The sequence below is a fragment of the Megascapheus bottae genome, chromosome 19, assembly GCF_031878675.1.
Source record: "Megascapheus bottae isolate mThoBot1 chromosome 19, mThoBot2.hap1, whole genome shotgun sequence".
Classification (NCBI taxonomy): domain Eukaryota; kingdom Metazoa; phylum Chordata; class Mammalia; order Rodentia; family Geomyidae; genus Megascapheus; species Megascapheus bottae.
Window position 1 is genome coordinate 17391808 of NC_143527.1, and position 24858 is coordinate 17416665.

Below are 24858 nucleotides of genomic sequence, written 5' to 3' on the forward strand. Positions count from 1 at the left end.
CCGAGAGACTCGTATCTCCAATTAAAAACCAGAAGTTGCATCGTGGCTCAAGTGGTAGAGCCTTGAGCTGAAGAGCTTAGGGATAGTGCCCAGGCCCAGAGCTTCAAGGCCCACGAACAACAGAAAAAAAGAAAAACAAGATTTTAATAAGATGATTTCTGTCATTGCAATACAGAATACTTATCCCCTTCTCCTATTTTACTTCTCAGATGATACGATTTATGAGTTTAAAGTACCTTAGTCAAGTTTATGAATATTTTGTAAATAGTTTTGGTTTTGCATCATCTTTTCTAAAACTTAGCACAAATATTTCATATTTTTTCTCACTTTCTCTAGTACTCATTTTTCATTTTGGCTTTACTTTTAAGTTGGTTCAATCTAAAGTTTATGGACTTTAAGTAGGAGTAGAACACTAACATAATTTTGTTTCCTAAATAGCTGTCTAGTTTCTTTGATACTATTTTAAAAATATCTTTTTACCCACTCATTTGCAACTTGAATGCTGTTTTCCATCTGTACTTTCATTTGTTTCTGGATCTGTGAATTGCAGTCTATTTATCTGCTTATGCTAGCACCCACAGCCATGGTAATGTAGTTCTTACTGGCCTATTCCTAGGAAAAGTACTTCTGAAAATAGAGTATAGGGAGCAATGATATTTATATTCTCAAACATGGACTGTAATCGCAACAAATGGAATGTGATTCTGGGGCATTTCCTGAAACAGCTTACACAGTAGTTTGGTTAACATGTTTCAACATAAGTGATTCTTAAAATCCATAGGCTATGTATATCAAAATTACTTGAGATTATTTTTAAAAATTTCAGATTCCTGGGCCCTCCTGACACATAAATTAGGCTCGGGAAACCATGTTCACAAGCTCCACAGATGACTCTTAGGAACTAACACATGGAGACCAAGGACCCAGTTCCTTCTGTTCAAATGTTTAAAAATGCCAAGCTTCTCCTGTTTAAATATCACCAGCTTTAATAATTTACACATGTGTATATGTATATAGAGAATTCCAAATGTGTCCTGTCAAGCTCTCTGATATACCCAGCAAGGATGCAAGCATCAGAGATTAGACTTCAGGATATATACTATTGTTCCCAAGTGACTGCTGGGCATTAGGTCAGAGCAAAATTACTTCCCCAGAGCTTGCAGTACGATTACAGAGCAATATGTATGCAAATGGCACAAGTTGAGGCCACTTGCACAGGATAGTTCATCAATTGTAAGAATTTTTAAGAGGGAGAGGAGTGTGTGGTTTGCAGGGAGATAAACTCCTGCAAATGTGACAATCCAGAAAGGTCTCTTAGATGGAGAAATCATACTCCTATGGCAACTGGAATTAAAGACTCATGAGGTTTTTTTTTTTCTTTAAAAAGTTGTAGAATACTCTTCAATCTAATCATGCTCCCTGAATCGCTTACGTTGGTCTTTTATGTTGATATACTGGGATTATGTCACTCGTGAGTTTTCCACCTGTGCGGATGTCTTACAAAAACCACAGGTATCTTTCTTTAAAGCATTATTGACAGGCCGGGAGTTTGGCCTAGTGGTAGAGTGCTTGCCTAGCGTTCACAAAGATCCAGATTTGATTCCTCGGTACCACATACATAGAAAAAAAGCTGAAAGTGGTGTTGAGGCTCAAGTGTTAGAGCTCTAGCCTTGAGAAAGTCCAAGAACAGTGCTCAGGCCCTAAGCTCAAGCCCAGGACTGGCCAAAAAAAAAAGCACCCGTGGTTTACACCTATAATTCTAGCTACTCAGGAGACTGAGATAGGAGAATTGCAGTTCAAGGCTGTCCCCAGCAGAAAAGTTCAGGAGATTGTCTCCTATTAAACACCAAAAGGCCAGAAATGGGGCTAAGGCCCAAGTGGGTAGATCAACTCTGTGTAAAAAAGCTCTAAAAGATAACACCAGGCCATGAGTTCAAATCCCAGTACTGACACAAAACCAAAAATACTGTTACTCATCATCTGGAATGCTCATGCTAGGATAATGATCCCAGCCAAGGCGGCAGAATATTGAGTACAGGCTGCACATTTCATAAGGACTTTGCCTCTTAATGTCTGCTGCCTGCTTTTCTTCAGATTCGGGAATACCCAGTAGATGTCCAAAGCAACCAGCTACCCTTCCTGCGGAATCCAGATATCTTGGTGGGAGAAAATGACCTCACTGCCCTCAGCTATCTTCATGAGCCTGCAGTTCTGCATAATCTAAAGGTCCGTTTTCTGGAGTCCAACCATATCTACACTTACTGTGGTAAGTGGAGACATCTGTTGGCTGTGTGTGTTGGAAAGTGATTACCATCTTGAGATGATTTGTTTAGCTCAAACCATTAAGTGCCTGCCTTTCCTCTCCTGAGTAAGTACTTCTCTTCGGAGCTCCTCCGAATGTTTGTTTGCAGACAGTGAAAGTGGCTTAATTAGCTTGCCCTAGTCTCTGCGAGTTGACTTTAATCACAGCTCAGTAAGGAAGAAATGGGCCATACACAGTGGGGCAGCCAGTAGACTTCCTGCCTAGAAGTGCAAGGGAAGCGCAAGCCCATCCCAGCGTCCTGGCTGAGGCATGCCCTCACCGCTGAACACCTGCACATGTGTACCTGGCTTACATCTCAAACAGGCCTCTTTCTTCTCTGACTTCCTTTAACCTGTGTACAAACATGATACTTGAATACTTACTGAATTAATGAGCTTTTGCTCACTAATTCCTAAAAATCCTGAAATTGCCATGGTTGATTTTTCTTAACTTTTTTCCCATAGTTCAAATTTTGGTTTCTTTCACCACCCCTGCCTATCTTTAAGCATTATTTAAGAGTATGAATACAGTAGAACACCTGTAGACTGTTGCTGAGAAGCAGACAAAAAGAGGGCCTGGTGGGCAGCACAGAAGGCATGGGATGCATCGGTGCCAGTTGTCCTGGGCATGTTTGTGATCACAGTGATGCCGAGGTGCCTGGAGCCTTTTACCTTGGTTATTCCACTTTGACAGATCTCCCATTTTAGTAGAAAAGGAGAAATAAGCCTAAAAAAAAGGAGAAATAATACTAGCTACTTGGGAGATTGAGAATCAAAGCTCAAAGCCTGCCCAGGCACCAAAGGACCAGAGACTCTTATCTCCAATTAACCTCTTGAAAATGGGAAGTGGGGCATAGCTCAAGGGTAGGGCAGTAGCCTTGAGCTGAGGAGCTCAGAGGCAACACGCAGGCCCAGGGTGGTAGCCTTGAACTGAAGAGCTCAGGGACAGTGCCTAGGCCGAGTTCAAGCCCCATGATCCATACACACACACACACACACACACACACACACACACACACACACACACACAAAAGAAGAAGAAAGAATGAAAGAAAAGGAGAAATAACCATCTTTCAATTTTAGGGAATTGCTCTGTGTTGCAACTTAGCTCCTGCAGCGTGGCCCATTCAGGGCACCTGTCACCTGATGACAGACTCCAGTGGGTCTGGGACGCATTTTCTGCTGCACCGGAAGAAGCTGGAGTCTTGTAGGAAAACCTGGGGCCTCCGGGTTTAAGATCAAAATTTGAAATAAAGATGACCTGAAATGAAACCCCTACTAACCAGAAAAAGTTGTGTGGCTACTCCTAAGATGATTCTCCAAGAGGTTAACTTTGGTGGAAATTCATTTGGCTTCTGGATCTTTTTTTTGGGGGGGGGGGCAGTCCCAGATTGTCTTTTCAAGCAATCTCCCATAAAAAAAAGACATAAGTGTTTCTTTCCTCTATTGACCTTTTCTGCTTTATTTGAAATAATCAAATCTCTTACACTTTAGGTTCCTCTTCTGTCCTTTCAAAGCAAGAAGTGAACACAGTGTAGGAGACTTTACATGCTGTGTCTTCTTTCCCAGACGACTGAAAAGGTGTCTTTTAGATCCTACTCAGATTTTTCTGTCTTAAAGACAAAATTTGATGTTTTTCTTTGTAAGTTCTCAAATAACAACTTGTCTCACCAGCCTATGTAGGGGTATATTGTATTCTAGGATTCCTTGATTGCTCAACCAGCACATCTGTTGAGTCTATCCTTGCTCTACATCCTTTGGGAGAATACAGATGTAAGGAGAGAAAAAAGAAATGTATACTGTGGTATAATAGAAATACCCCCCCCCGACACACACACACTCATCTTTCTGAGGTTCTTCCTGTCACCATTCCTGCCCTGAGGATGTCCCAGGCAAGTGTGTTTGCAGAAGCAGCAAAAGCACTGAGAAAGGAATGGCCAAATCACAGCCAAGGACTGAGCCAGTCTTGGACCTGAGTACATACATTGCTCTGTGTGTCCAACAATTACTTATACTTAAGATAACCCACACACATAAGTAAACTGTCCATTCCAACACATTTTGTTTTTTACTAATTTACTGTTATTATCATAGATTGTTTGAGAAAGTTTCATTGTGAGATTTACATACATACATACATACATACAGTGTCCTGTGTTCAAATTAACTTTATTGATTATTCTTCCCCTCCACTCTTAGAACAATTTCAGGCTTTCCAAGATTTTAATTTTAGGTGGGTTTTGAAGTCTATTGCTTGGGATAGCCTGGGTGCTATCCCTTGGCTTTCTTCTTCAAGGATAGTGTTCTACCACTTGAGCCATAGCTCCACTTCTAGCTTTTGAGTGATTAATTAGAGATAAAAGTCTGACAGATCTTCTTACCTTGACTGACTCCAAACTGCAGTCCTCAGATCTCAGCCTCCCGAGTAGCTAGGATTACAGGTGTGAGCCACAACTACCCGGCTATATCTGTTACATAAGCTCAGTTTAATGAGCATTTGTGTAAGTGTATGTGTGTACAGAATAATTGAAGACCTCCCTGAATATTTATATTCTTTTTTTTTTCATAAGAGCTCAGCACAGAAACACACAGACCATGTCGTTAATTGAATGCTGAAGAATCATTCTCTTACCTTCTAGTTCTTCAGGGTTTTTGGGGGGAAAGGTTATGGGTGAGAGGGATCGTAGGAGTTGGACTCGGGGCCATTTACTAGGTGGGAACTCTAACGCCATCACTAACCCTTTTTGTGTTCTGTGTGTGAGTACTGAAATGCAAACCAAGAACCTCATGCTCCTTTTTTGCTGATTAGTTGGAACTGGAGACTTAGGGACTTTACTGACCAGACTGACTTCAAACTGAAGTCCTGAATCCCAGGTTCTTGAGTAGGTGGCGTTACAGATATGAGCCAATGGCCCTTAACTGTTTGGATTGTTTTTGAGATGTGGTGTTTTTACTTTATGCCTGGGGCTGACCTGAATGACAGTCTTCCTGTTTATGCTTCATTCTATCACTGGGATGGCAGGCAAATGTCACCTGACCCAGCTATTGCTCCTCTCATAGCTTGGATGACAGGTGTGTACTCAGTGCCAAGGAATTGGTTGAAATGGAATTTCATGAGCTTTGTTCGGTCTGGCCTTAAACTGTGATTACTTGATCTCAGTTTCCCAGGTAGCTAAGAATATTACAAAGTTGTGTTGCCACACCCAGCTTGTTCTCTAGCTTTGACATATATGAAAGGTTCCTAAAGCTGAGGCCAATCTGACTTTGTCGTCTGTTTGCAGGAATTGTGCTTGTTGCCATTAACCCTTATGAACAGTTACCAATCTATGGACAAGATGTCATCTATGCCTACAGTGGCCAAAACATGGGTGACATGGACCCTCATATCTTCGCTGTGGCTGAAGAAGCGTATAAGCAGATGGCCAGGTGAGAATAGACTCGGCCCACAAGTGCTCCTGGGAGTCGGGGCAGGAAGGAAGTCGCTACTTTCCTTTGCTATTCACATGGAGAAGTGGTAAGCCTGGGGATGAAGAAATGGCTTAGAAATAAAGCAGCCCCTGTTCTGTTTCCTGCATCATCTCCTCAGATCGGTATTTGGTCTTATGAACTTGAACTTGGAGTTGTAGAGCAATGGCTCCTTGGATTAAATTCACTTTTTTTTTTTTTTGCCAATCTTGGGGCTTGCACTCAGCCTGAGCACTGTCCTTGGACTTTAAGGCTACCACTCTACCACTTAAGCCACAGTACCACCTATGGCTTTTTCTGTGTATGTGATACTGAGGAATTGAACCCAGGGCTTCATGCATGCTAGGCAAGCACTCTACCACTAGGCCATGTTCCCGGCCCCCTGAATTCACTTTTTGAGCAACAGAGGCCATTTCTTGCATTTCACCTCTCCCAGATGACTTCTTTCTTGACCCTCTTTCCTCCTTTTGGGGAATAATAGAATCACTTGATAACCTCTCCATTCATGTGCCCCAGCCTGGTTCCATACACTCACCAAGGACTCCACTTAGAAGAGAGTCTCTTGAGATGGCAACATTGGGCTCTCTTGTTCTTGCATTCTCCTTCTGTCTCCCTCCATTTCCCTCCCTTTCCATCCCTCCCTGTTTTTCCTGCAAGTACTGGGGCTTGAACTCAGTGTTTGGGTGTTATCTCTAAGCTTTTTCAAGGCTGACATTCTGTCATTTTGAGCCACAGCACCACTTCTGTTTTTCTGATGGTTAATTGATAAGAATCTCACAGACTTTTCTACCCTGGCTGGCTTTGGAACCATGATCCTCAGACCTTAACCTCCTGAGTAACTAGGATTACAGCCATGAACCACCAGTGTCTGGCCTTTTGCTGGAGTTTTGATGCAGTGTTTGCTCATGGCATACATTAGAAATACTCTTCCCAGTGTTTGTGGTCTCAGGAGAGAGCTCTCTGAGTTCTGTTATCCAGCAACCCAGTTGGCCTTCCTTTAATGAACTGGGTAGAGGTGGGCGCAGAGTCGTCAGTACTAGATATGTTGATGGAGAGACTGACTTGGTCAAGGTATGAGGGGCTTAATCTACATCATACATATGTGTATGTAAATACATATACAGTGCTGGGATTGAACTCAGGGCCTCATGCTTGCTATACTGGCACTTTATCACTTGAGCCACCCCTCCATCCATGTTTTTTGCTGGTTGTTTTGGAGATGAAATGCAGTGAGCTTGGTCTGCCTGTCTTTCCATTGAATCATCCACTTCAAATGAGTGGATTTTGTGTTGGGAACTAAGGCAAGTCAAGGCACTATAAGCAGGCATGGTTAGGGGATGCCCTACACAAATGTGCACTGTGTGGCGAGTTGAGCCACAGGGACTTGTGGGCCTACAGCAGAGGTAAGGCCACATTGTGAAGGCCTTTGGCTGCTGTGGAGAATTACGGGAGAGAAGTGTGCACTATCACAGGTACACACAAGGTCAGCAGAGTTGGTGAAGCCTGGATTAGTCTACTGAACATCCCTAGTGAAGCCCTCGTGAACATGAGCTTCTCAAGCCTGTTCGCCTTCTGAATTTCCAGACAGTAGTGCAGTGGGCCGGGGTCACAAATCGTGCATAGATACAACAGTTTTCAAAGATTATCTCAAGGGACTGATTGTGCAACACTGCTTGGGAAATTCTGGCCTCTAGCAATGGAGATGTTTTAGAGCTTTTGATAAAAACATAATATGATACACAGGACATTCAAAGCACAATTTTTCTCTGATAGACCCAATTTCATAATGATCTTTTCCTTCATAATCTGATACCAGTTCCAAGGATAAGAATCCCTTCTTGTACAAAGATGAGTTTGTTGTGGAAATAACTTCTCTGTTCTGAGCAACCTGTGTAGAATACAAGAAAAGCTCCAGGGAATGAAGCAGTGTGAGAGTCTGTGATACATACAATGTTCTATCTCTCGTACCATACATACTTTACCCCAGGGCATATGATTATTGCTCAAGGAAGAATAAAATGAATTGACACACAAGGGCACCTACTTCTCATAGTTGTCACACGAGATTGGTTTTCCCCATGGCACTGAACCGTTTTCAAGGTCAAGGAACATGTAAATGGATAGAGCTGGGACTTGGACTCAGTATTTTTCCAAAGCCTCCTGCATCAGCCAAGAAGCCAGACAACCTCCCCCATTGTCATGGACTGTCTTCTGGTCCATGTAAGATTAGAGGAAGCTGGCTAACCTTCAGGGAACACGGGCAGCCCAAAGACTGGACCCATCTCTTACTGCTCAGAAGTACCTTAGATTCTATGGTAGGATTTGAGTTTAGGAGTGGGCCGTCATATTGGAATGGCTGGTTGTGATCTTTCTTTCTTTCTTTCTTTCTTTCTTTCTTTCTTTCTTTCTTTCTTTCTTTTTCTTTCTTTCTTTCAAAGCTGTTAATATTTTATTTGTGCTGCTCTTTCTGAAAGAGAATAAGAATTCTGCAAAGCAAATCTATTTGCTCAAGTAGCCAAGGTAATGGAGCACCCACATTCTTCATCTGTCTCTCCTGCATGGCTGAGGTGTGACTAACATTGAAAGCTGGGATTACTAATGGCCAGGGTGAGGTGTGCAGCTAGGTGCCCCTGTAGCATGCAGCCAGGATGGTGACTGAAACAATGCCCTTACCTTCCTAGAAGCAGGGTTTCAAGTGCATGAGAGTGAAGGCCTGTGCCCATGGGGTGTAGGCATTTGAATTCAAAGCCTTCCTTGGGCTCTTGAGAAAGAATGTCTGGCTCAGTTTGGATTCCCCACCCCTGAAGAAAGTGTTTAAAGAATGTGAGGGATCCCAGGGAAGCAGTATGAGAATGAGTGTCAATGAGTGCCCATGATGAAGTGTTCTACATTGGTGCACAGGAGGAAATACACGTGTATGTGTGTACACACATACTTCTCTCTGGACAGTGAGAAAGTTCTGTGTGAATATGTTTGCAGGGAGTAAGGAAGTTACACCATCTCCATCTCTGGAGATCAAAACAACCTCATCTTCACACTCATGGGTATGCACAGTAGACTTAGGACTTCTTAATATCTTTGAAGCTGACAATTATGAGAAACTTGAATTTTTTTTACCAATCCTGGGGCTTGAACTCAGGGCCTAAGCTCTGTCCTTGGGATTTTTCAAGGCTAGTGCTCTCCCACTTGAGCTACAACACCACTTCCAGCTTTTTCTTTGTATGTGGTACCAAGGAATTGAACCCAGATCTTCATACATGCTAGGCAAGCACTCTACCACTAGGCCACACTCCCAGCCCCTCTTCCTTAATTTGTGATGTTTGATGACTGGTTATTTTGAGTTCTTGAAAGTTGGGGAAAGGTGGAGATGGGAAGTTCTTCAGGCGGTCTCTCACATTGTCACTGTGAGAACTTCATTTTGTTGATGAGAACAGGGCCATCTTTTGCTTTATGTTTGATGTGCAGGATGAGCCAGAGTTCTATGTCATTATCTTATCCCTCCTGACCTACCAAGAGTAGTTGGGCAAAATGCCCAGCATCCTCACCCTGGCCTTGTCTCCAAGAGGGACTGAAATCAGCAAGGAGGTGTTGACACTGTTGAAGTCTTGGAGTATGGTTGCTAAAGCTGACGGAGCACATGAGGAATTGTGTACCACTAGTGAAGGCATTTCTGGGGAGGTCTGTGCGCCAGCAGCCGTGATTAGCTGAGTTTTTTATAATAACCGTGACTCAGTCAGCTGATCTATGGTTGAGATTTTGGTTACTTTAGCATATATCATGATTTCAAATAAGGACTTGTCTTCAGTTGCATCAGGGCATAAGCTAGGAGATGCTCTAGATATTTGATCCGGGAACAACTCATTTTCCTCTCTGGCCGTGGGTTTAATGTCTTGTTTATGTCGATCTTGGCTCCAGTTCCTCTCTGAGACAGTCACCTGGACCCATTTCTTCCCTCATCCCCTGGGTCTCTGTGTGTTACCTCCTGCTCGGCCTCTTAGTACACATGGGTCCTTCTCCCCGACGGAAGCTGCAATATCATTGGGATCTTATCAAATCTTAGATACTGTCATTGAAAAAAAATATCTACCTGTCATGTTTTGGTTTCTAGTATATTTAAATGTCTGAGTGAAAGGGGATGTTCTATGCAGTGAAATATGACTGATGGTGCCATCTATATTTTAAAAGAAAATAATAGTGTAGATGGCCATCTCCTTTTGAAATTGTCTTTTTTAAAAAACAATAGTTATGAGCAGTTTCTTTTATCCAACTTCTGTGACCTTGCGCAGGTCATAAATATTAGTAGCAGTTGCATGTCTGCAACAGACTCAGTGTGCTTATGGTGCTAATTTATGAAGCTAAAAGAAACTAGCCTACTAATACTCTGTTTTTCCTGGAGAATGATAGCATGCTGGGAAGGAGAGAATCCACAGTCATGATCACAAGAAGCAAGATGCCAGACACTATGGCCAGTATCTGTGGTCCTCTTATCAGCCCAAGCACAATCATCTCTGGTGTTCAGATAGGCTCCCATTTTGAGCAGTTATTGCTCAGCTGGGTCTCTGACCTGTGCAACTGTGTAAGAGGCGGGAACTTCTCAACATGGGCCGTCTTTCTCTGCTCCTGACTATGGGCCATACATCCTTGATCCCAAGACCTCCTTCTTGTTATGAGTGTAGCTTGCTAGACACTCACCCATTCTTGGCACCAGTGGACACTAGCTGGATTTTCTCTTTGGCATCTTTGGACACTGAATGCTGTTTCTTGAATGAGATGGTTTTAGTTCTTGCGGTTTCTTCTAGAAGACATTCTGTGTATTTACTTTGGGTAGGTATTTGTGTTGGTTCTTTGAGCTAGTTTGCAATGTGCTAAATTTCTACCCCTTTCTGTTCATGTGCATTCCCAATAACTTGAGGTTACAGCTTTATTTAGATGTAGTTGATGGATAATAATCTGCATAGTTAAAATACAATACACATATTTTGATATATGCATGTACCTGTGAGACAACCACCAAAATCAAGGTGGCAGACATTTCCTTTACCCTCCCCACAAAGTTCCTTGAATTCCTACAAACTCATCCCACCACTCCCCAGAAACCAGTAAGTGGCTGTCATTGTAAACTCATTACTGCTTGTAAAATTTGTTTCCCTTCTTCTGCATTTGTATATTTGTTTTTCTTCTCTGAGCAATTTTCCACTTATCTGTATTACATTCTACCCTGTCCATGTTTACACAGTATATCTGTTTGCATCTGATAGATTAGGTCTGCCTAGCTTCATTTGACACCTTAGTCACATTAATTCTTATTCATTATTAAGAAGTGGTAGGGTTGGGAGTTAGCTTAGTGGTAGCAGCCTTGTCTAGCATACACAAGGCTCTAGGTTTGAGGCCCAGCCCCATTAATCTGGATGGGTTCCCATTATGTTTTTCTTTTTCTCCCGGCACCAGTCATTTAATGTGGTAGGATAAAACAGGAGCTAACACAGTCTTGCTAAAGCCTGTGCACATTGGCTTGGTCAGATGTGACTTGTTCTTAGATTGGTTTTGGTTGTGTTGAAGCAGGTGGGCTAGCACAGACATCACTATCCTAGCTCCACCCTGTCAAGTTTCTGTATTTGGGGTCCCCTAAACACAGCAAGAGCATGCGTGCGTGTACCTTTGTCTTCTCAGGTTCCTGAGCGTGTGGTCTGAGCTGAGCTCAGTCTGGTGTTAGGCTGAGTAGAGGTGGGTTTAGTAGAGGTTGGCTGTTGAGATTATCTCACCTTTTTCTAGTATCAAAGTCAAACTCATCACCTCACATGGGTTTCTTCTGAAATTAATACTGCTGGTGACATGTGAATGGGATTTAGTTTTTCAAGGTGTCGGAAATGATTTTCACTGAAAAGAACTAATAGAATGTGAAGCCTAGCAAGATGCAATGGCATTTCTATTTATGCTATAGTAATGCCTTTCACGCCATGTTAACCCTTCTTATTTTTTCTTTTTTCAACTATACATTTTTCATGTTTGTATCCCAGAAGAGAAGCCACAGCCTTCATGTGCCAATTCTGAGCTCAGGGGCAAAGGAAAAAGACGTGAATTAAGGCAATTAAAAGCTTGGGTGTGAACAATAAGAGCAATGTCTCAAAAAAGAAGCTGTGCAGTCCTGAGCCAGCCCCTTGGGCTCACCTTACTCCATAGATGTAGTGTCTACTGCTGTCTTGGGGAACTAGATGTAATTTCTGACTTGTGTGACTGTTAGGACAAAAGAATTGATGAAGGGAAATAAATGCTTGGTGTGCTTTCTGGCATGAAATGTTTGGTGAATGTCAGACATGTTGGTAAGAGATGCTGATCAACGTTGTGTCATATCTGTCACTCTTGTCATGGTGTCCAGAAGAAGATAGTGTTCTGAGGACTGAGAGTTGAGTGGGATTCCCTTTGTACTGGTCATCCTCAGGACAGATAATACTTTCCAGTCAAGGAGACATGGCCAGTCCTATGGACTCAGTGAAGTTCTTGTGGACTTACTTATGGCTTGTGTTTCACAGTCACCTATCATAACTATAATTCCAGTTTCAGTCAGTTTGGAGGAAGTACGGGAGCAACTGCAGTACGTTTAAATGTATTTTATTGTCACGAAAGGCCATCTGCGTTCAGTTCTGCACTCAGAGAAATAGTGTTGTTAGTGGCTAGGCAGCCTGGCAACATTGTCAGAACATAGCACCACTGGTGGGTAACACTGTCACTAATCCTAAGAAATGAAAATAGTGCATGCCACCACAGGGGCCACGTGACAGTTGGGCTGGCTTCAGAGACACCTAGCCAGGTACCACTCATTGATTAATCACATGGTGGAGGCAAGAAATCAGCTTTTCACAAGTGGTCACAAGTGACAGTTACTTCTGTTGCCTGAAGTAGTGACTTTATTGGTTAGAGCTGCAGCCTTCAACTTGGTGGCATATGCCAGTTTTTGGAAAATGATACATTGACTTGTGTAAGGGTTATGTGTGTGTATATATATATATAATTTATATATATTGATTTATAGTTATATACACAATTATGTATGTTATATTTATAGTCTTTTCATTATATTTTATACTATTTTATTATATTATATAATATAAAATATATATAACCATTGGTTTCTCCATATCCCTTTAATATATCATTTGTTTGTGTTGTCTAATTTGCATGACAGTATAGTATTACAGAGAATAGTTTATAGCTATATATTTTGTGAGGGCATGCTCACAGTTTTAACTATTGACAGGTGCATCTTAAGCCACATATGTAATAATCTCTGTGGACTAGTTTGTGTTTCACATTGGAGAATCTGTTCCTAAGTCACCTGATATTATCTTATCAGCATTCCTGGTACTCTAGAAAACAAGAGAAGATGGCTGATTCAGAGAACACATCCCCTATCAAATTAGATAGAATTAAGAGTATATTGACATTGCTTCTCTGTTAGTGTTCTTGGTCTAAGGCTAGGTTAAAAAGCACTTCTCTTTTCAGAAGCTGTTATTTATATTAGGCCACAGGTATAAACAGTGAATAATGTCTTGAGTTTTAACAAAATGAAAGGGAGTGTAAGGAAGTATTTATCATGAAGACTGGTAGGATAAAGTCTGAGCACCTATGACTGGATTGCTTTGCTGCAGTAAGCAGAGGTTCTCTGGAAAAGCCTCTGTCTCTAGTATCAAAGCAGAATCTTGAGGGTAAACCAAACCATTTTGTCTGAAAGCTCCACAAATGACTCAAGAGAGGAGAAAGTTTGGAGACTGGTGTTTGGGAAACTTTGGGAATAGATAAGTATCTTTGATTCAAGGGACTTAGAACTGGTGCTCGCAAACAAGAATCTGTTTTTGATAGTCCCTTTGAAGAGATTGTCCTTATGCTCTGTGGGGTTGCTTTTGACCTATCAGGGTGAAGCAAGGATCTGAGAGTGTCTTCTGATCAAGGAAGAAGTTAAAGAACTTGAAAGCCTGTTAAAGGGAAAGGGCCCTCCATTTTTAGGCAATACCTTGCCTCTTCGGCAATCATTCTCAGGGTGGTCTACACAGGGCAGTAACTTGGGGAAGGCTTTGAACTACCCCTAACCAAGCCTTACCCCACCAATTGTGATTTGCTTGGGCCTTATATATTGATACTTCTTAAATACTCCTGGCTGTTGTATGTGTGAGGCAGCATGGAAGGCTGTGCCGATACCACTTGCATAGCCCAGGTAGCCTGCCTGATCTTTGTCAGCACCAGAGTCTTGGGTGAGAGAACTCCTGTGAATCTCTGTGGTACAGAAAGGGCTGAAGTCAGTGACCTGTGATCAGGAGAAAACCCTCGGTTATGTCCTCTCCAGCCTCAATGGACAGGCTTGGAAGCAGATGTCTTTTATGCCTGCCTGGCTCCAACCCCTGTTGGAGGATATCCACAGCTAAAAGACGACACTAATTAATTTTGTCCTCTATATTCCCAGAGCTAGAGAATATGATGCTCCATGAACAATGACTTGGCTTTTCAAAAAATGTCCTTTTTGGTTAAAAAGGAAATTAACATTCTTTAGTAGAGCAAGTACCAAGAATACTAAAAACTGTAGGATAGCTATCTTTTTAGAAAATGCCCTGAACCTGGAAGCAGAGATGAGAAAGGGGAAATTTGAGCACTTTTCTGATTAGTCACCCAACTGACTAAGAATAGGTACACCCTAGCTCCTGAGAGATTGCTGAGAGCCTAGTAATATAGATGGAGGAATTATTCAAGTCCTCTCTAGCTGCCGTTGTTTGAAATGTGAGGTGCTGATGTTCAGTTAGGCTATTGAGGATCAATACATGCTCAGTGTAGTTGGCTTTTCTTCCCCACTGGGTCATTGGGCTCCTACAGTTTGACTCCATTTGTCATTGCATATATTGATCCATCATAATTACATGACACGTATAAACTCTAGCTCAGCAATCCAATGCAGAGATTTGTCTTCCCACTGAGTGGGCCTGTCCCTTCTACAGTTTTGTTCATTTTTTTATATTTATAGATCCCCTTATATTTTGTTTTGCCAAGTATGTTGACACGATGCAAAGAATAATTAAGATTTCCTTTTTGGAACTGGAAGGTTGCTGGGGTTGAATCCTGAAAGAGAAGATCTCATTCCTTTGTGAGAATCTTGAGTGTGTAATAATATCTTCTGTGGAAACTGTTAGTTACCTCTGGATGCAACCATTGTACTGTTTGAAAATTCCTAGTACCAATCAAGTATCTGCCTCCCCATTTCTTTCTCTCACTCTTAGGCGGGCATCTTTCCTGGACTTCTCCAGGAATGATCATTCAGTATTTTCTTCTCCAAGCTAAACTCTTGCTAGTCAGACTAGAAGTTGGCAAGTAACAGTTTACCATTCTGTAAGAGACTGGGAATAATTCCTAGTTTTTGTAACTGTCCTGTTAAAATGTAGCATCCATATCAAGCCAGGATTCTAGATCTAGCTTGACCATAGCAGAGACTCATGGTCCTCTTCTGTTCTGCTTAGAAGAGATATTTTGGAGCTGCATTCAAAGGCATTTACTAGTAGTTGGCTGTTGTGATGGTTGCTAATAAGCCATTCAAAATACTCCACTGCTTCTCTCAGCTGTGATCACCCCATCATGTTTGTTTTGTAGAGCACGTGGTGTTGGCCTGTTGGTTGTAGAACTTGCCTAGGATGCTTAGTAGAATGGCCACCGTGGGTCCTGTTCTCCAGATCACGTTCTTCTGTGCTGAGATGTTCTTAGAGATAACAAAAGCATGCTAACACAGAGGCAAATTGGCAAAAGGATACCTTCATTGGACATTGCCAAGTGTGTTGTGTAGGAGATTGGTCAGAACAGAACTGATGGTTTACTCTTTTTAGTCTTCTGTCATTATTATTATTACTACTCCTCCTGTGCAAAGGGATTTCAATTCAACATATCAGTTTGTCGGTATAAAACATTTTGAACAGTGTCACCTCTTTCATTATTCTTCCCCACCTCTTCTGGCCCCATTCATCCCCTCAAGCTACTTAGTCCCATTTTCATCATCATGAATGTACTCATGCACCTCTCTCTCCATTCCTCTGATCCTTTGACCTCTTCCCCCCCCGGGGACAACTCAGATAGTTTTTTCTTGAGGAGGGAACCTGGAAAGCTCTCTAACTCTGACAAAGAAGCTGATTTCACATTCTGATCCTCTAGGCAGCCCAGCAGCTGTGAAACATAAACCACAGGATACTAAAGCTGAATTAGGGCTTCTCTTTGAGGTTCATCTTCTTCCCCAACCTGCCCCAGGGGATTCCCCTAAGCCTGTTCTAAGGCTAAGAAATGGGAATGATAGGTGCAGATGTAGAGAGAACATGGTAACCTCCCCTGGTCTCATTTGGGTTCCAGTCCCAAACTTCCACTCTGGGTTTTCCTCAGCGGAAGAACCACATTCCACCACCTTGACGTGTCACCAGCCATGGTGTAACTCAACACTGATGTTCATCTCCCACAGACCCAGCTCATACTGTGTGAGCTGCTAATTGACCATCTTCATAACAACTTTCCTTCCTTCACAGCAACAGGCAGGATTTCAAGACAGTTAAGCTAGAAACCCAGAAAGCTTGCCTTAGTCATCAGAAGCTGAACTTGATGGTAGTTCTTCTACATTTGCCTTCCCAATTGTAAGGTCTGCCGAATGGAAACTCCATGCAGTTCGGGGGAAGAGGGTTTATTGAGTGAGGAAAGAGCAGACTCCCTGCTGCCCAAGATGGAGCCAGGCTAGCAAGAGAGCTTAGGGCTGAAGTGAGTGATTATATCGGGGCAGGGGTATAGACACAGCAGAAGTGGATGTGACCTCAAAGGATGGGGAAATACCTCAGTGGGGACCTCCCACTGCCCCCAGGCATGCCATTTGCAAGGGTTACAGGTTCTGGGCAGGGATTTCCAGGGTGCAGGGGAAGAGAGCCAAGGAAAGAAGTCATTTCTTCCAGGCGGACCTAACATCAATAGTATAACCTTTATCCTCCTGAAAGAAACTAATACTTTCATTTGAAGGAGAAAGTCATGTGAAACATGTGGGAGAAGTATATTCATGCACTTCAGAAGTGTTCCCCTGCTTTGTTGCTATGCATGGTAAGAAGAAGAAATGTCTACTGATGCACAAGTATTATCTAATTGCTTTTGGAATACTCTCCCTGGTTTATAATTTTGGCAGTGAAACCATACAGAAGTTACCCATTTTGCCATGGGAACATGGAACAAATCTGGGTACCATAACTTCAGACCTTTTGCATTTGGGCATATGCCTGGATTTCTGGCTTGGGAAATCAGGTGGATGAAAGCTGTCTGCTGGTGCAAGGATGGTGGGAAAAGAAGAGAGGAGACACTCTTTGGGGGCACAGAAAGTGAAGTGTTGTGGGGGGGATGTTACATCCTGTCACTTAAGTAGAACTGTCTAGTAGCGGAATGAATGGTACAGTTGAATAGTCTTGCCTCCTGGCCTATCCTTAGCCTTGCAATGTTAACTAAGATGAGTGCTGAGGAAGAAGAAGCTGTAGTTCAAGTCTGGCCCGGAGGGACACTAGCACTTGAAGATCTGGTAGAGGAGGAGGAACCTACAAAGAAAAGAAGGCTAGTGAGTAAATCTGGCTGAGCTGATGTATCCTCCTCAGTAGCAATTTGCAACGTATGTAACATTTATGTTTACATTAATTGACTGGAGCAGATTAACTGGCCATTGTCAAGGGCATAAAACAGCTTTCAGTGTATTGAGTAGGCTGGTATGTCTAAATATCCCTGGTATATAGCATGCATGTCTTTACGTATGCACTGGGGCTGCAGAGCCGGTGGTGGGTTATGGAGAGGTAGAGTCTTTGCTTTTCCTCATCTGAGCCTCTCCTTGTACATGCTACATCCCCTGAGAGTGACTGCTAGATGGCCATGAAAGTTGAGCTGCATGAGTTCCCTGTGTATCAGACTGTGCACCCTGCAGCAAGAGCAACTCTTGACTTTCTCAGAGTAGATAAGTAACAATGTCACATTAATTAGGTGACTGCCCAGAGTCTCCAGTCTGAAAATAACCATCTTGATGGTCTGTCATTGTTTAAAATGCTACCTTTCCTGTCAGTTCTGAGGGGGAGAAACTATTAAAATATGCATACATTCTCTAAGAGAATGTGACTCAGCTCTGTTGCTTCTGACTTATATTCCTGCTTGAGTTCAGGAGCTCTATCCTAATCTCATAGTCACTGCTGCAGCTTCTGAGAGGCCTTCTCCTTGCGTGTGTGACAAGTCCATGGTCCACGCTGCTGGGAAGTCGGTATGGATATGTTTGAAGTTAAATGGCTTTGGTTTGTAAAACTTGATGTTTGGCCAGGATAGACATGGTTTTGAGCTATGAGGGTGAATTTGTGTATGAAATATTGTTTCCTTGAAATGTCTCCTTGAGCCCTGGAAGAGACTAAACCCCATAAAAATGAGTTTTGATGAGTAAGAGAATTAAAATAGAAACTGGTGTTTCATAGAATTGAGCCCTGGGAGAGACTAGACCCCATAAAAATGAGTTTTGATGAGTAAGAGAACTAAAATAGAAACTGGTGTTTCATAGAAATAGAAAACAGTATGTACAGTAGAAGTGCAGGCATGGTTAGATTCCCTAACAACCCACAAAGAAATCAGGAGTCAGTCAACAGAGCCCACTGAGCCTTATGCCCTCTCATTGGATGTTTAATCATCTTTTTTTTGCCAGTCCTGGGCTTGAGCTCAGGGCCTGAGCACTGTCCTTGGACTTTCTCAAGGCTAGAGCTCTACCACTTGAGCCTCAGCACCACTTCTGGCTTTTTTCTATGTATGTGGTACTGAGGAATTGAACCCGGGTCTTCATGCATGCTACGCGAGCACTCTACCACTAGGCCAAATTCCCAACCCGGATGTTTAACCATCTTTTAATCTGTCTTATAAAGATCATAAAGGAAGACTACTAAGAGCTTCAATTTCTACATACTTATAAGGTATAATTACTTTAATTTCATCCACTAACTGCTTCCTCATAGTAGTTTTAAGAGTATGTTTCAAATATAAAGTTGTGTTTTAGGGTCCAGATAGGACTGTATTTGTGTTTGGTTTTGTTGCATTTGGTTGCACAGTAGTTCAAGCCAGGCAATCCTAGAGTGTAGGGCATCTGAGCTTGTCAGAGAGGTGTTACATCTTTAGTCCGTTTAGGAGAGCTATCCCACTTCCTCCTTCATGACTGTTAAATCTACTATTCACTAATTCAAGAGATTGTTGAAAAAGCTGCCCACTGAAGCATGTGCTGTGATGTCACTTTGCCAGGCCAGTAGTGTGACTGTGGGAGCCTGGCTATTACCTAATTTTTGCGTGGCTTCAACCAAGTTATGCCAGCTCTGTGTGTCTGATAATGGAGCTTCATTCCAAGGATCATTATAAAATGCCTGGAACATGGAAAAGGTCCCCTAAGAGCTGATACCAGTATTTTCACAAAATATCTCTTGATTGGCCATATAAATCCCATATTAAATGTTTCTTCACATTGATATTATAAATAGTTCAAAGACACTTTTTTCCCCAGTCCTGGGGCTTGAACTCAGAGCCTGGGCACTGTCCTCGGGCACTTGTTGCTAGTGCCCTGCCACAGTGCCACTTCAGGCTTTTTCTGTATATGTGGTACCAGGGAATCGAACCCACCATTTTGTGCATGCTAGGCAAGCATGCTACCACTAGACCCCGTCCCCGACCCCCAAAGACTTTTTAGAACAGATTCTACAGTTGATTGTTTAGCATATAAGGAAAGAACAACCTAAGATCCTTTTCAATATATCTGTTAAAAGAGAGAATATGGGGCCAGGAGCATGGCCTAGTGGTAGAATGCTTGCTTAGCATGCACAAAGCCCTGGGTTTGGTTCCTTAGTACCACATACTCAGAAAAAGCAGGAAGTGGTGCCATGGCTCAAGTAACAGGGCATTAGCCTTGAGCAAAATGTGTCCAAGGACAGTGCCCAGGCCCTGAGTTCAAGCCCTAGGAGGGGGAGGGGAGGGATAGGGAGTATGCACAGAATATACATGTAAGTGTAAAAGCATAGACATGGGACAACAAGCAAAAGCATAAAGTAGAAATACCCCACTCTTAAAACAGGCCCACTTAAGGTCATGTACTGGAAATGGAAACAGAACAGCTGCCTGGAGAGTCATGGAGAGTCAATTTCTATGTTAAGTGATGGTTGAATTTATCAACATTTCTATAGGAAGTTAATTAAAATGTAATGCTAACTGACATTGTTAGGAGTCCAAAAACAATCTAGTGAGAAGTCTGTTTTTAAGTGTTTTTAAAGTGTTTCTTTTGATGGACATTTGAGGGGAAAAAAACAACAAAAAGAAAAACGAACCTCTCCCATTTGTCAAATAAAACACTGGTTTCTTAAAATCAAAAACAAATTTTGAGGGAATATATGACTTGGGATTGTTTCAGAATATGTCTTGTCTTTTGAGAGAAGTTATAGTTTGATGGGCTTCAAGCAAAAAGAAGTCCTAGGAAATTTCCAAAGCTGGTGATTATGCCTATGAAACATTTAACCCAAGAAAAATGAAACCACATATCCATACAAAACTGTCCACATACTCTTTGCAGTGTTTCAGTCACCTCCCCACCATGATGGATGTTTATCCATTATCCGAGAAAGAAATAAACAAGATAGAATCTTTCCACATCATGGGATATGATATCGTTCAGCTCTGTAAAGGAATAAAGCACTAATTCATTTTATAATATAGACAAACCTGAAAAACATGATGCTGGGGAAATAAGCTGGGATTATATTCTTTGTACTGAAGATTGTGAACAGGCTCATCTGTGGATTAGGAAAGTAGATTAGGGTAGAGTATGGGATGGGAGAAATGGGGAAAAGGTGAAACTGGACAGATTTTTTAAAGTTTTTTTGAGTGTTCTAAAATGTTGTTAGGTTCACACAATTCTGAATATATGAAAAACCTTTGAATTCCGTGTTTGAAGTGGGTGAATTGTATGGCATGTGCCTTATACCAAAAAAGCTGTGAATAATAAGGTAAGAGTGTAGGTGATTTGGAGATATTTTAGAGGAGGTGGAGAGGAATGATATCATTTGAGATGAGATCTGAGAAAGTAAAGTTGAGACATTGTTAAGAATTACGTGCAGGGACCAGGAGTTTGGCCTAGTGGTAAAGCGCTTGACTAACATGCATGAAGACCCGGGTTCAATTCTTCGGTACCAAATACATAGAAAAAAGCTGGAAATGTTGCTCAAGTAGTAGAGCTGTAGCCTTGAGAAAGTCCAGAAACAGTGTTCAGGCCCTGAGTTCAAGCCCCAGTACTGGCAAAAAAAAAAATGTCCAAACATCTGAATGATGGTTCAAATGGATGTTTTATTTTTACTGATTAATATTTTAAGCCCCCCCACCACAATAGAAGCCTTTTAAATCTAAGCTTTATTAAATATAAAATGAGAATTTCAAAGAAACCTCTTAGTAATTAGATTTTTATAGGATTGGGTCCTGGCCTGATAGGTGTCTTGGTGGAATGAAATGGAGAGATAAGTGAGAAATAAGATGTAAGATAGAGTGAGATAAGAGGAGAACACTTTAAGCTGGGCACTAGTGGCTGATATCTGTAATATTAACCACTCATCAGATGGATATTGAGGATTGAGATTTAAAGCCAGCTTGGAAAGAATAGTCAAGAGACTCTTATCTCCAATTAACCAGCAAAATGCCAAAGTGGGTGCATGACTCAAATGGAAGAGAACACACCAACCACTGCTATAAAAGCTGAGTTCAAGCCCTGGTGTGGGAACAATAGCAACAATGAAGCATTTGAGCATCTAGGTGACAAAGCCCTCTCTATATTTGGGGGCTGAGATCTGAGGATTGTGCTTTGAAACCAGCCCAGGTAACAAAGTCAATGAGACTTTTATCTCCAATAAAGTAATCAGGAAAAGCCAGAAGTGGTGCTATGGCTCAAGTAGTAGACTGGTAGCCTTTAATAAAAATAAGCTTAGGAACAGAGCTGAGGCCTTGAGTTCAAGCTGGCCCAGGACCAGTAAAAACAAAAATAAAAAACAGTCTCTAGATCAGGGTTGCTAGCACTTTGATCTTCACTGAGGTCTTAAGGCTTTGTCCAGTGCTTTCCAGTCCCAGTCTGGCCCTTTCTCCGTGCCCCTTTTCCTCTAATTGGTAATGTAGATGGCTCTACTCTGGTGCATCAAGTTTTGGTTACTGAACGAGTAGATGGGATGGGGCCTTCCTGCTTGGTTCTGAGCCTTATACTGGTTCCCAGTGACCAGGACTAGTGATAACCTTGTTACTAATTCTTTCTTAGCTTTTTCACTCAAGGCTATTACTCTGTCATTTGCCTCACATCTCCGTTTACAGCACTTTGCTAGTTAATTGGAGGTGAAAGTTTCTTGGGTATGTCTGCCAGAGGTTCATATGAACCATGATTTTCAGATCTTAACCTCCTGAGTAGCTAGGCATGAACTGCCAGCACCCAGCTGTAGTGCATTCTTTAACAGAACACAGCAAAGCACTTAGCAGTCAGTCCTCTTTGCAAGTTCTGGTTCTCACATATGTGAGCTGTTTAGGCCTCTCCCTTCTCTTCTTCCTCACACTGCCCATTTGTGTATCATTTTATGACATACACAAATGGCAAAACATTTGAAGGAGGAAAGTGGAAAAAGTGACAGAGAGGGTCAAAGATTCCTCACCAAGAAGTAGAACTATCCTTTGTTCCTTTCCCATGGTGATTCCCAATCATCTCCGAGGCACCCAGACCCACAGCCTGTGGAAATAGCCCTGCTGGAAGAATAAGACTGTCATGGAAACCCAGGCTTTGGGTAACTCATCCAGGTTTTGCCAGTTCTGGTCCCTGTGGAGAGATAGAGTATTCCTTGCTTTCCCTCTCATCATCAATATAAGGGCAAATGGAGATTTGGGGCATGATCTTGAAATATTATAGAATTGGTACTTCTGTGGAATTTGGTTATCTGTGTGGCCTGAATCTACTGTTTTACCACTAACTCTCAGCCACATCTATGTATCCTACATTTAAAAAAAAAGGCACTTGAGAGAGAGCAGGAAGATGAACAATCAATCGAAATTGTCCATTACAGCCAAGATCTTGGCCACTCTGATGCTCCGTCTAAGTAATCAAGTGATCCTTTTGATTCTTCCAGAAGCTGATATCTTGGCCTGAGGCTGTTGTTTGCTGAAGTTCAGGAATGTGTACTTGATGTACAATTTTCTTGAAGTGGCTTCATTTGCAATCTTGTAATCTGAGGCAGGCAGCTGTGGGAGGGAGGCATGCTCGGGGAGTGGAGACTGCACTCTTCTACCTGGGGAGGCCACATTTTTTAGATGGGTGAGAGAATCAATCCAAAGCCAGGGTGACTGAGAAGGGAACACTGTTCCTTGATTTTGTTTTGTTAGAGATGTATCTGAAAGTTGGAAAGTTTTCCTGCCAGCCTAATGAATGATTGATTTGCTTTCATGATTGGTTCTTTTCCAGCCCATTAAAGCAAGTCTGTCTTTTGAGAACTCAGATGTGTTTAGAGACCTTTATGGATAGAATTCATTTGTGTCCCAGAACCCACAGATTTGGGACATTGTACCAAAGAGACCCATGAATAAAAGAGTGCTGCTGATGAATTGAGCTGACATTCAGTGTGGGCTTGCTCTGTGTTCTGAGCTCCACAGTTACATGAATTATCTACTAAGCTGTGGGAATGGTTGTGTTTGCTTGAACACCTTGGTCTGAAGCAGTTGTTTCACAGAGCAGCTTCGTGGATGGCTGTGTGTTATGTTTGAAGGAGCCTAGTAAGGTAAAAGCAAGAAGGCCGAACTATTTACTGATGCCTGGTTGAATTCCAGCTTACTGTGGCTCTCAATGATTGCCTCATCATCTTTTCACTCAATTTTGTCAGTGGGAAAAGAATATGATTATCTAAGAAGTATTCAGATGGAGAGCTGTGCTCTGCTGGAGTGGGGAAGACCTAATGCGTGTGAAAATTTTCAAGACAGGTTTCCTAAGATAATCTTCGAATCTGACTTCAGGATTTGCATGTGAAATAGATAAGAAACAGAAATAGATGTACAGGAAAGGTATCTGAATGACGAGTCACCAGGCATTTGTATTACTTGAAACTGACAGTTCCTGCTGACATCAGTGGCAGGAGAGGAGGGTGACACTCACTGGGTCAGGTTCATTTCTCTCCTTAGAACTCAAGTCTTTGCAGTCTCAGGTTGCATTCTCTGGTTTCTCATGGTCCTCTTCATCTTCCTGTAGTCAGCCATGTGCATTTGAACCTTGTACCTGTATCTTCCAGGGGGTCTCCTTTATAGCACAAGTTACAGTGGGATTCTAACCCTGATCCAGCCTGTGGCAGCCTCGCTCTCACTTTCTGCTCTTGAACTTCTTCAGAAGACTTGTGACATGGGAGTGCGCCCAAAGTAGAGATGAGGATGCAATGGGGGCATGGAAATGTGTTATTTGGGGGGTCTTGGCTACTTGACCACAGATAACTAAAGAAAAGCAAATACTGTCCTTTATCACCAATCTTTGTTCACTGAGATTTCTGGAGACACTGGAGTCTTCAGGGAAAGATGGAAAGTAGAAATGCTCTGAGAAATGCTCCATATCTATTATCAGAACATGAAGGCCCTGTTGACTCCAAGCTTCTTCCTGCAGCCTTATCGCTGTACCATTGAACGCCCAGCTGAGTCCTGCTACCCTCTCTCCCAAACACATAAATCCTTTCTCCCATATCAGACCTCATTGTCTATATCTCTTTGCATCTTAATTCCCATTCTCTTCTCTAGTAAGCTTTGCTATTCTTTTGGAAGCACCAAAAATTTTTCGAATACCTGGTTTGGTCTGAGCCTTTCTTTTTTCTCCTACCATGTTCCATCCCACACACCAGAGGCTTAACAACTCTACCTAATTGAGATTTCCTTCTTTTATCTGCCTCTAGACTACTTTAGTTTTCTGCTTGGAACATTGAGTTATAGGCATGGATCTGTGCCTAGAACAAGTGATCTCATTTTAAAAGCTACAGAGGCAAAACTATGAAGATGGAGCATTTATTT

At 42.2% G+C, this 24858-nt stretch overlaps 1 protein-coding gene across 1 annotated transcript in view; it reads left to right on the forward strand.

The window, feature by feature from the left end:
* The window catches only part of Myo5b (myosin VB), a 251035-nt gene that overhangs the window by 102893 nt on the left and 123284 nt on the right, over positions 1–24858 (forward strand). The window contains exons 3-4 of the mRNA XM_090353117.1: positions 2095–2266; positions 5583–5727. Coding sequence (XP_090209243.1) covers positions 2095–2266; positions 5583–5727 — 317 coding nt within the window. The remainder of the gene's footprint in view (positions 1–2094; positions 2267–5582; positions 5728–24858) is intronic.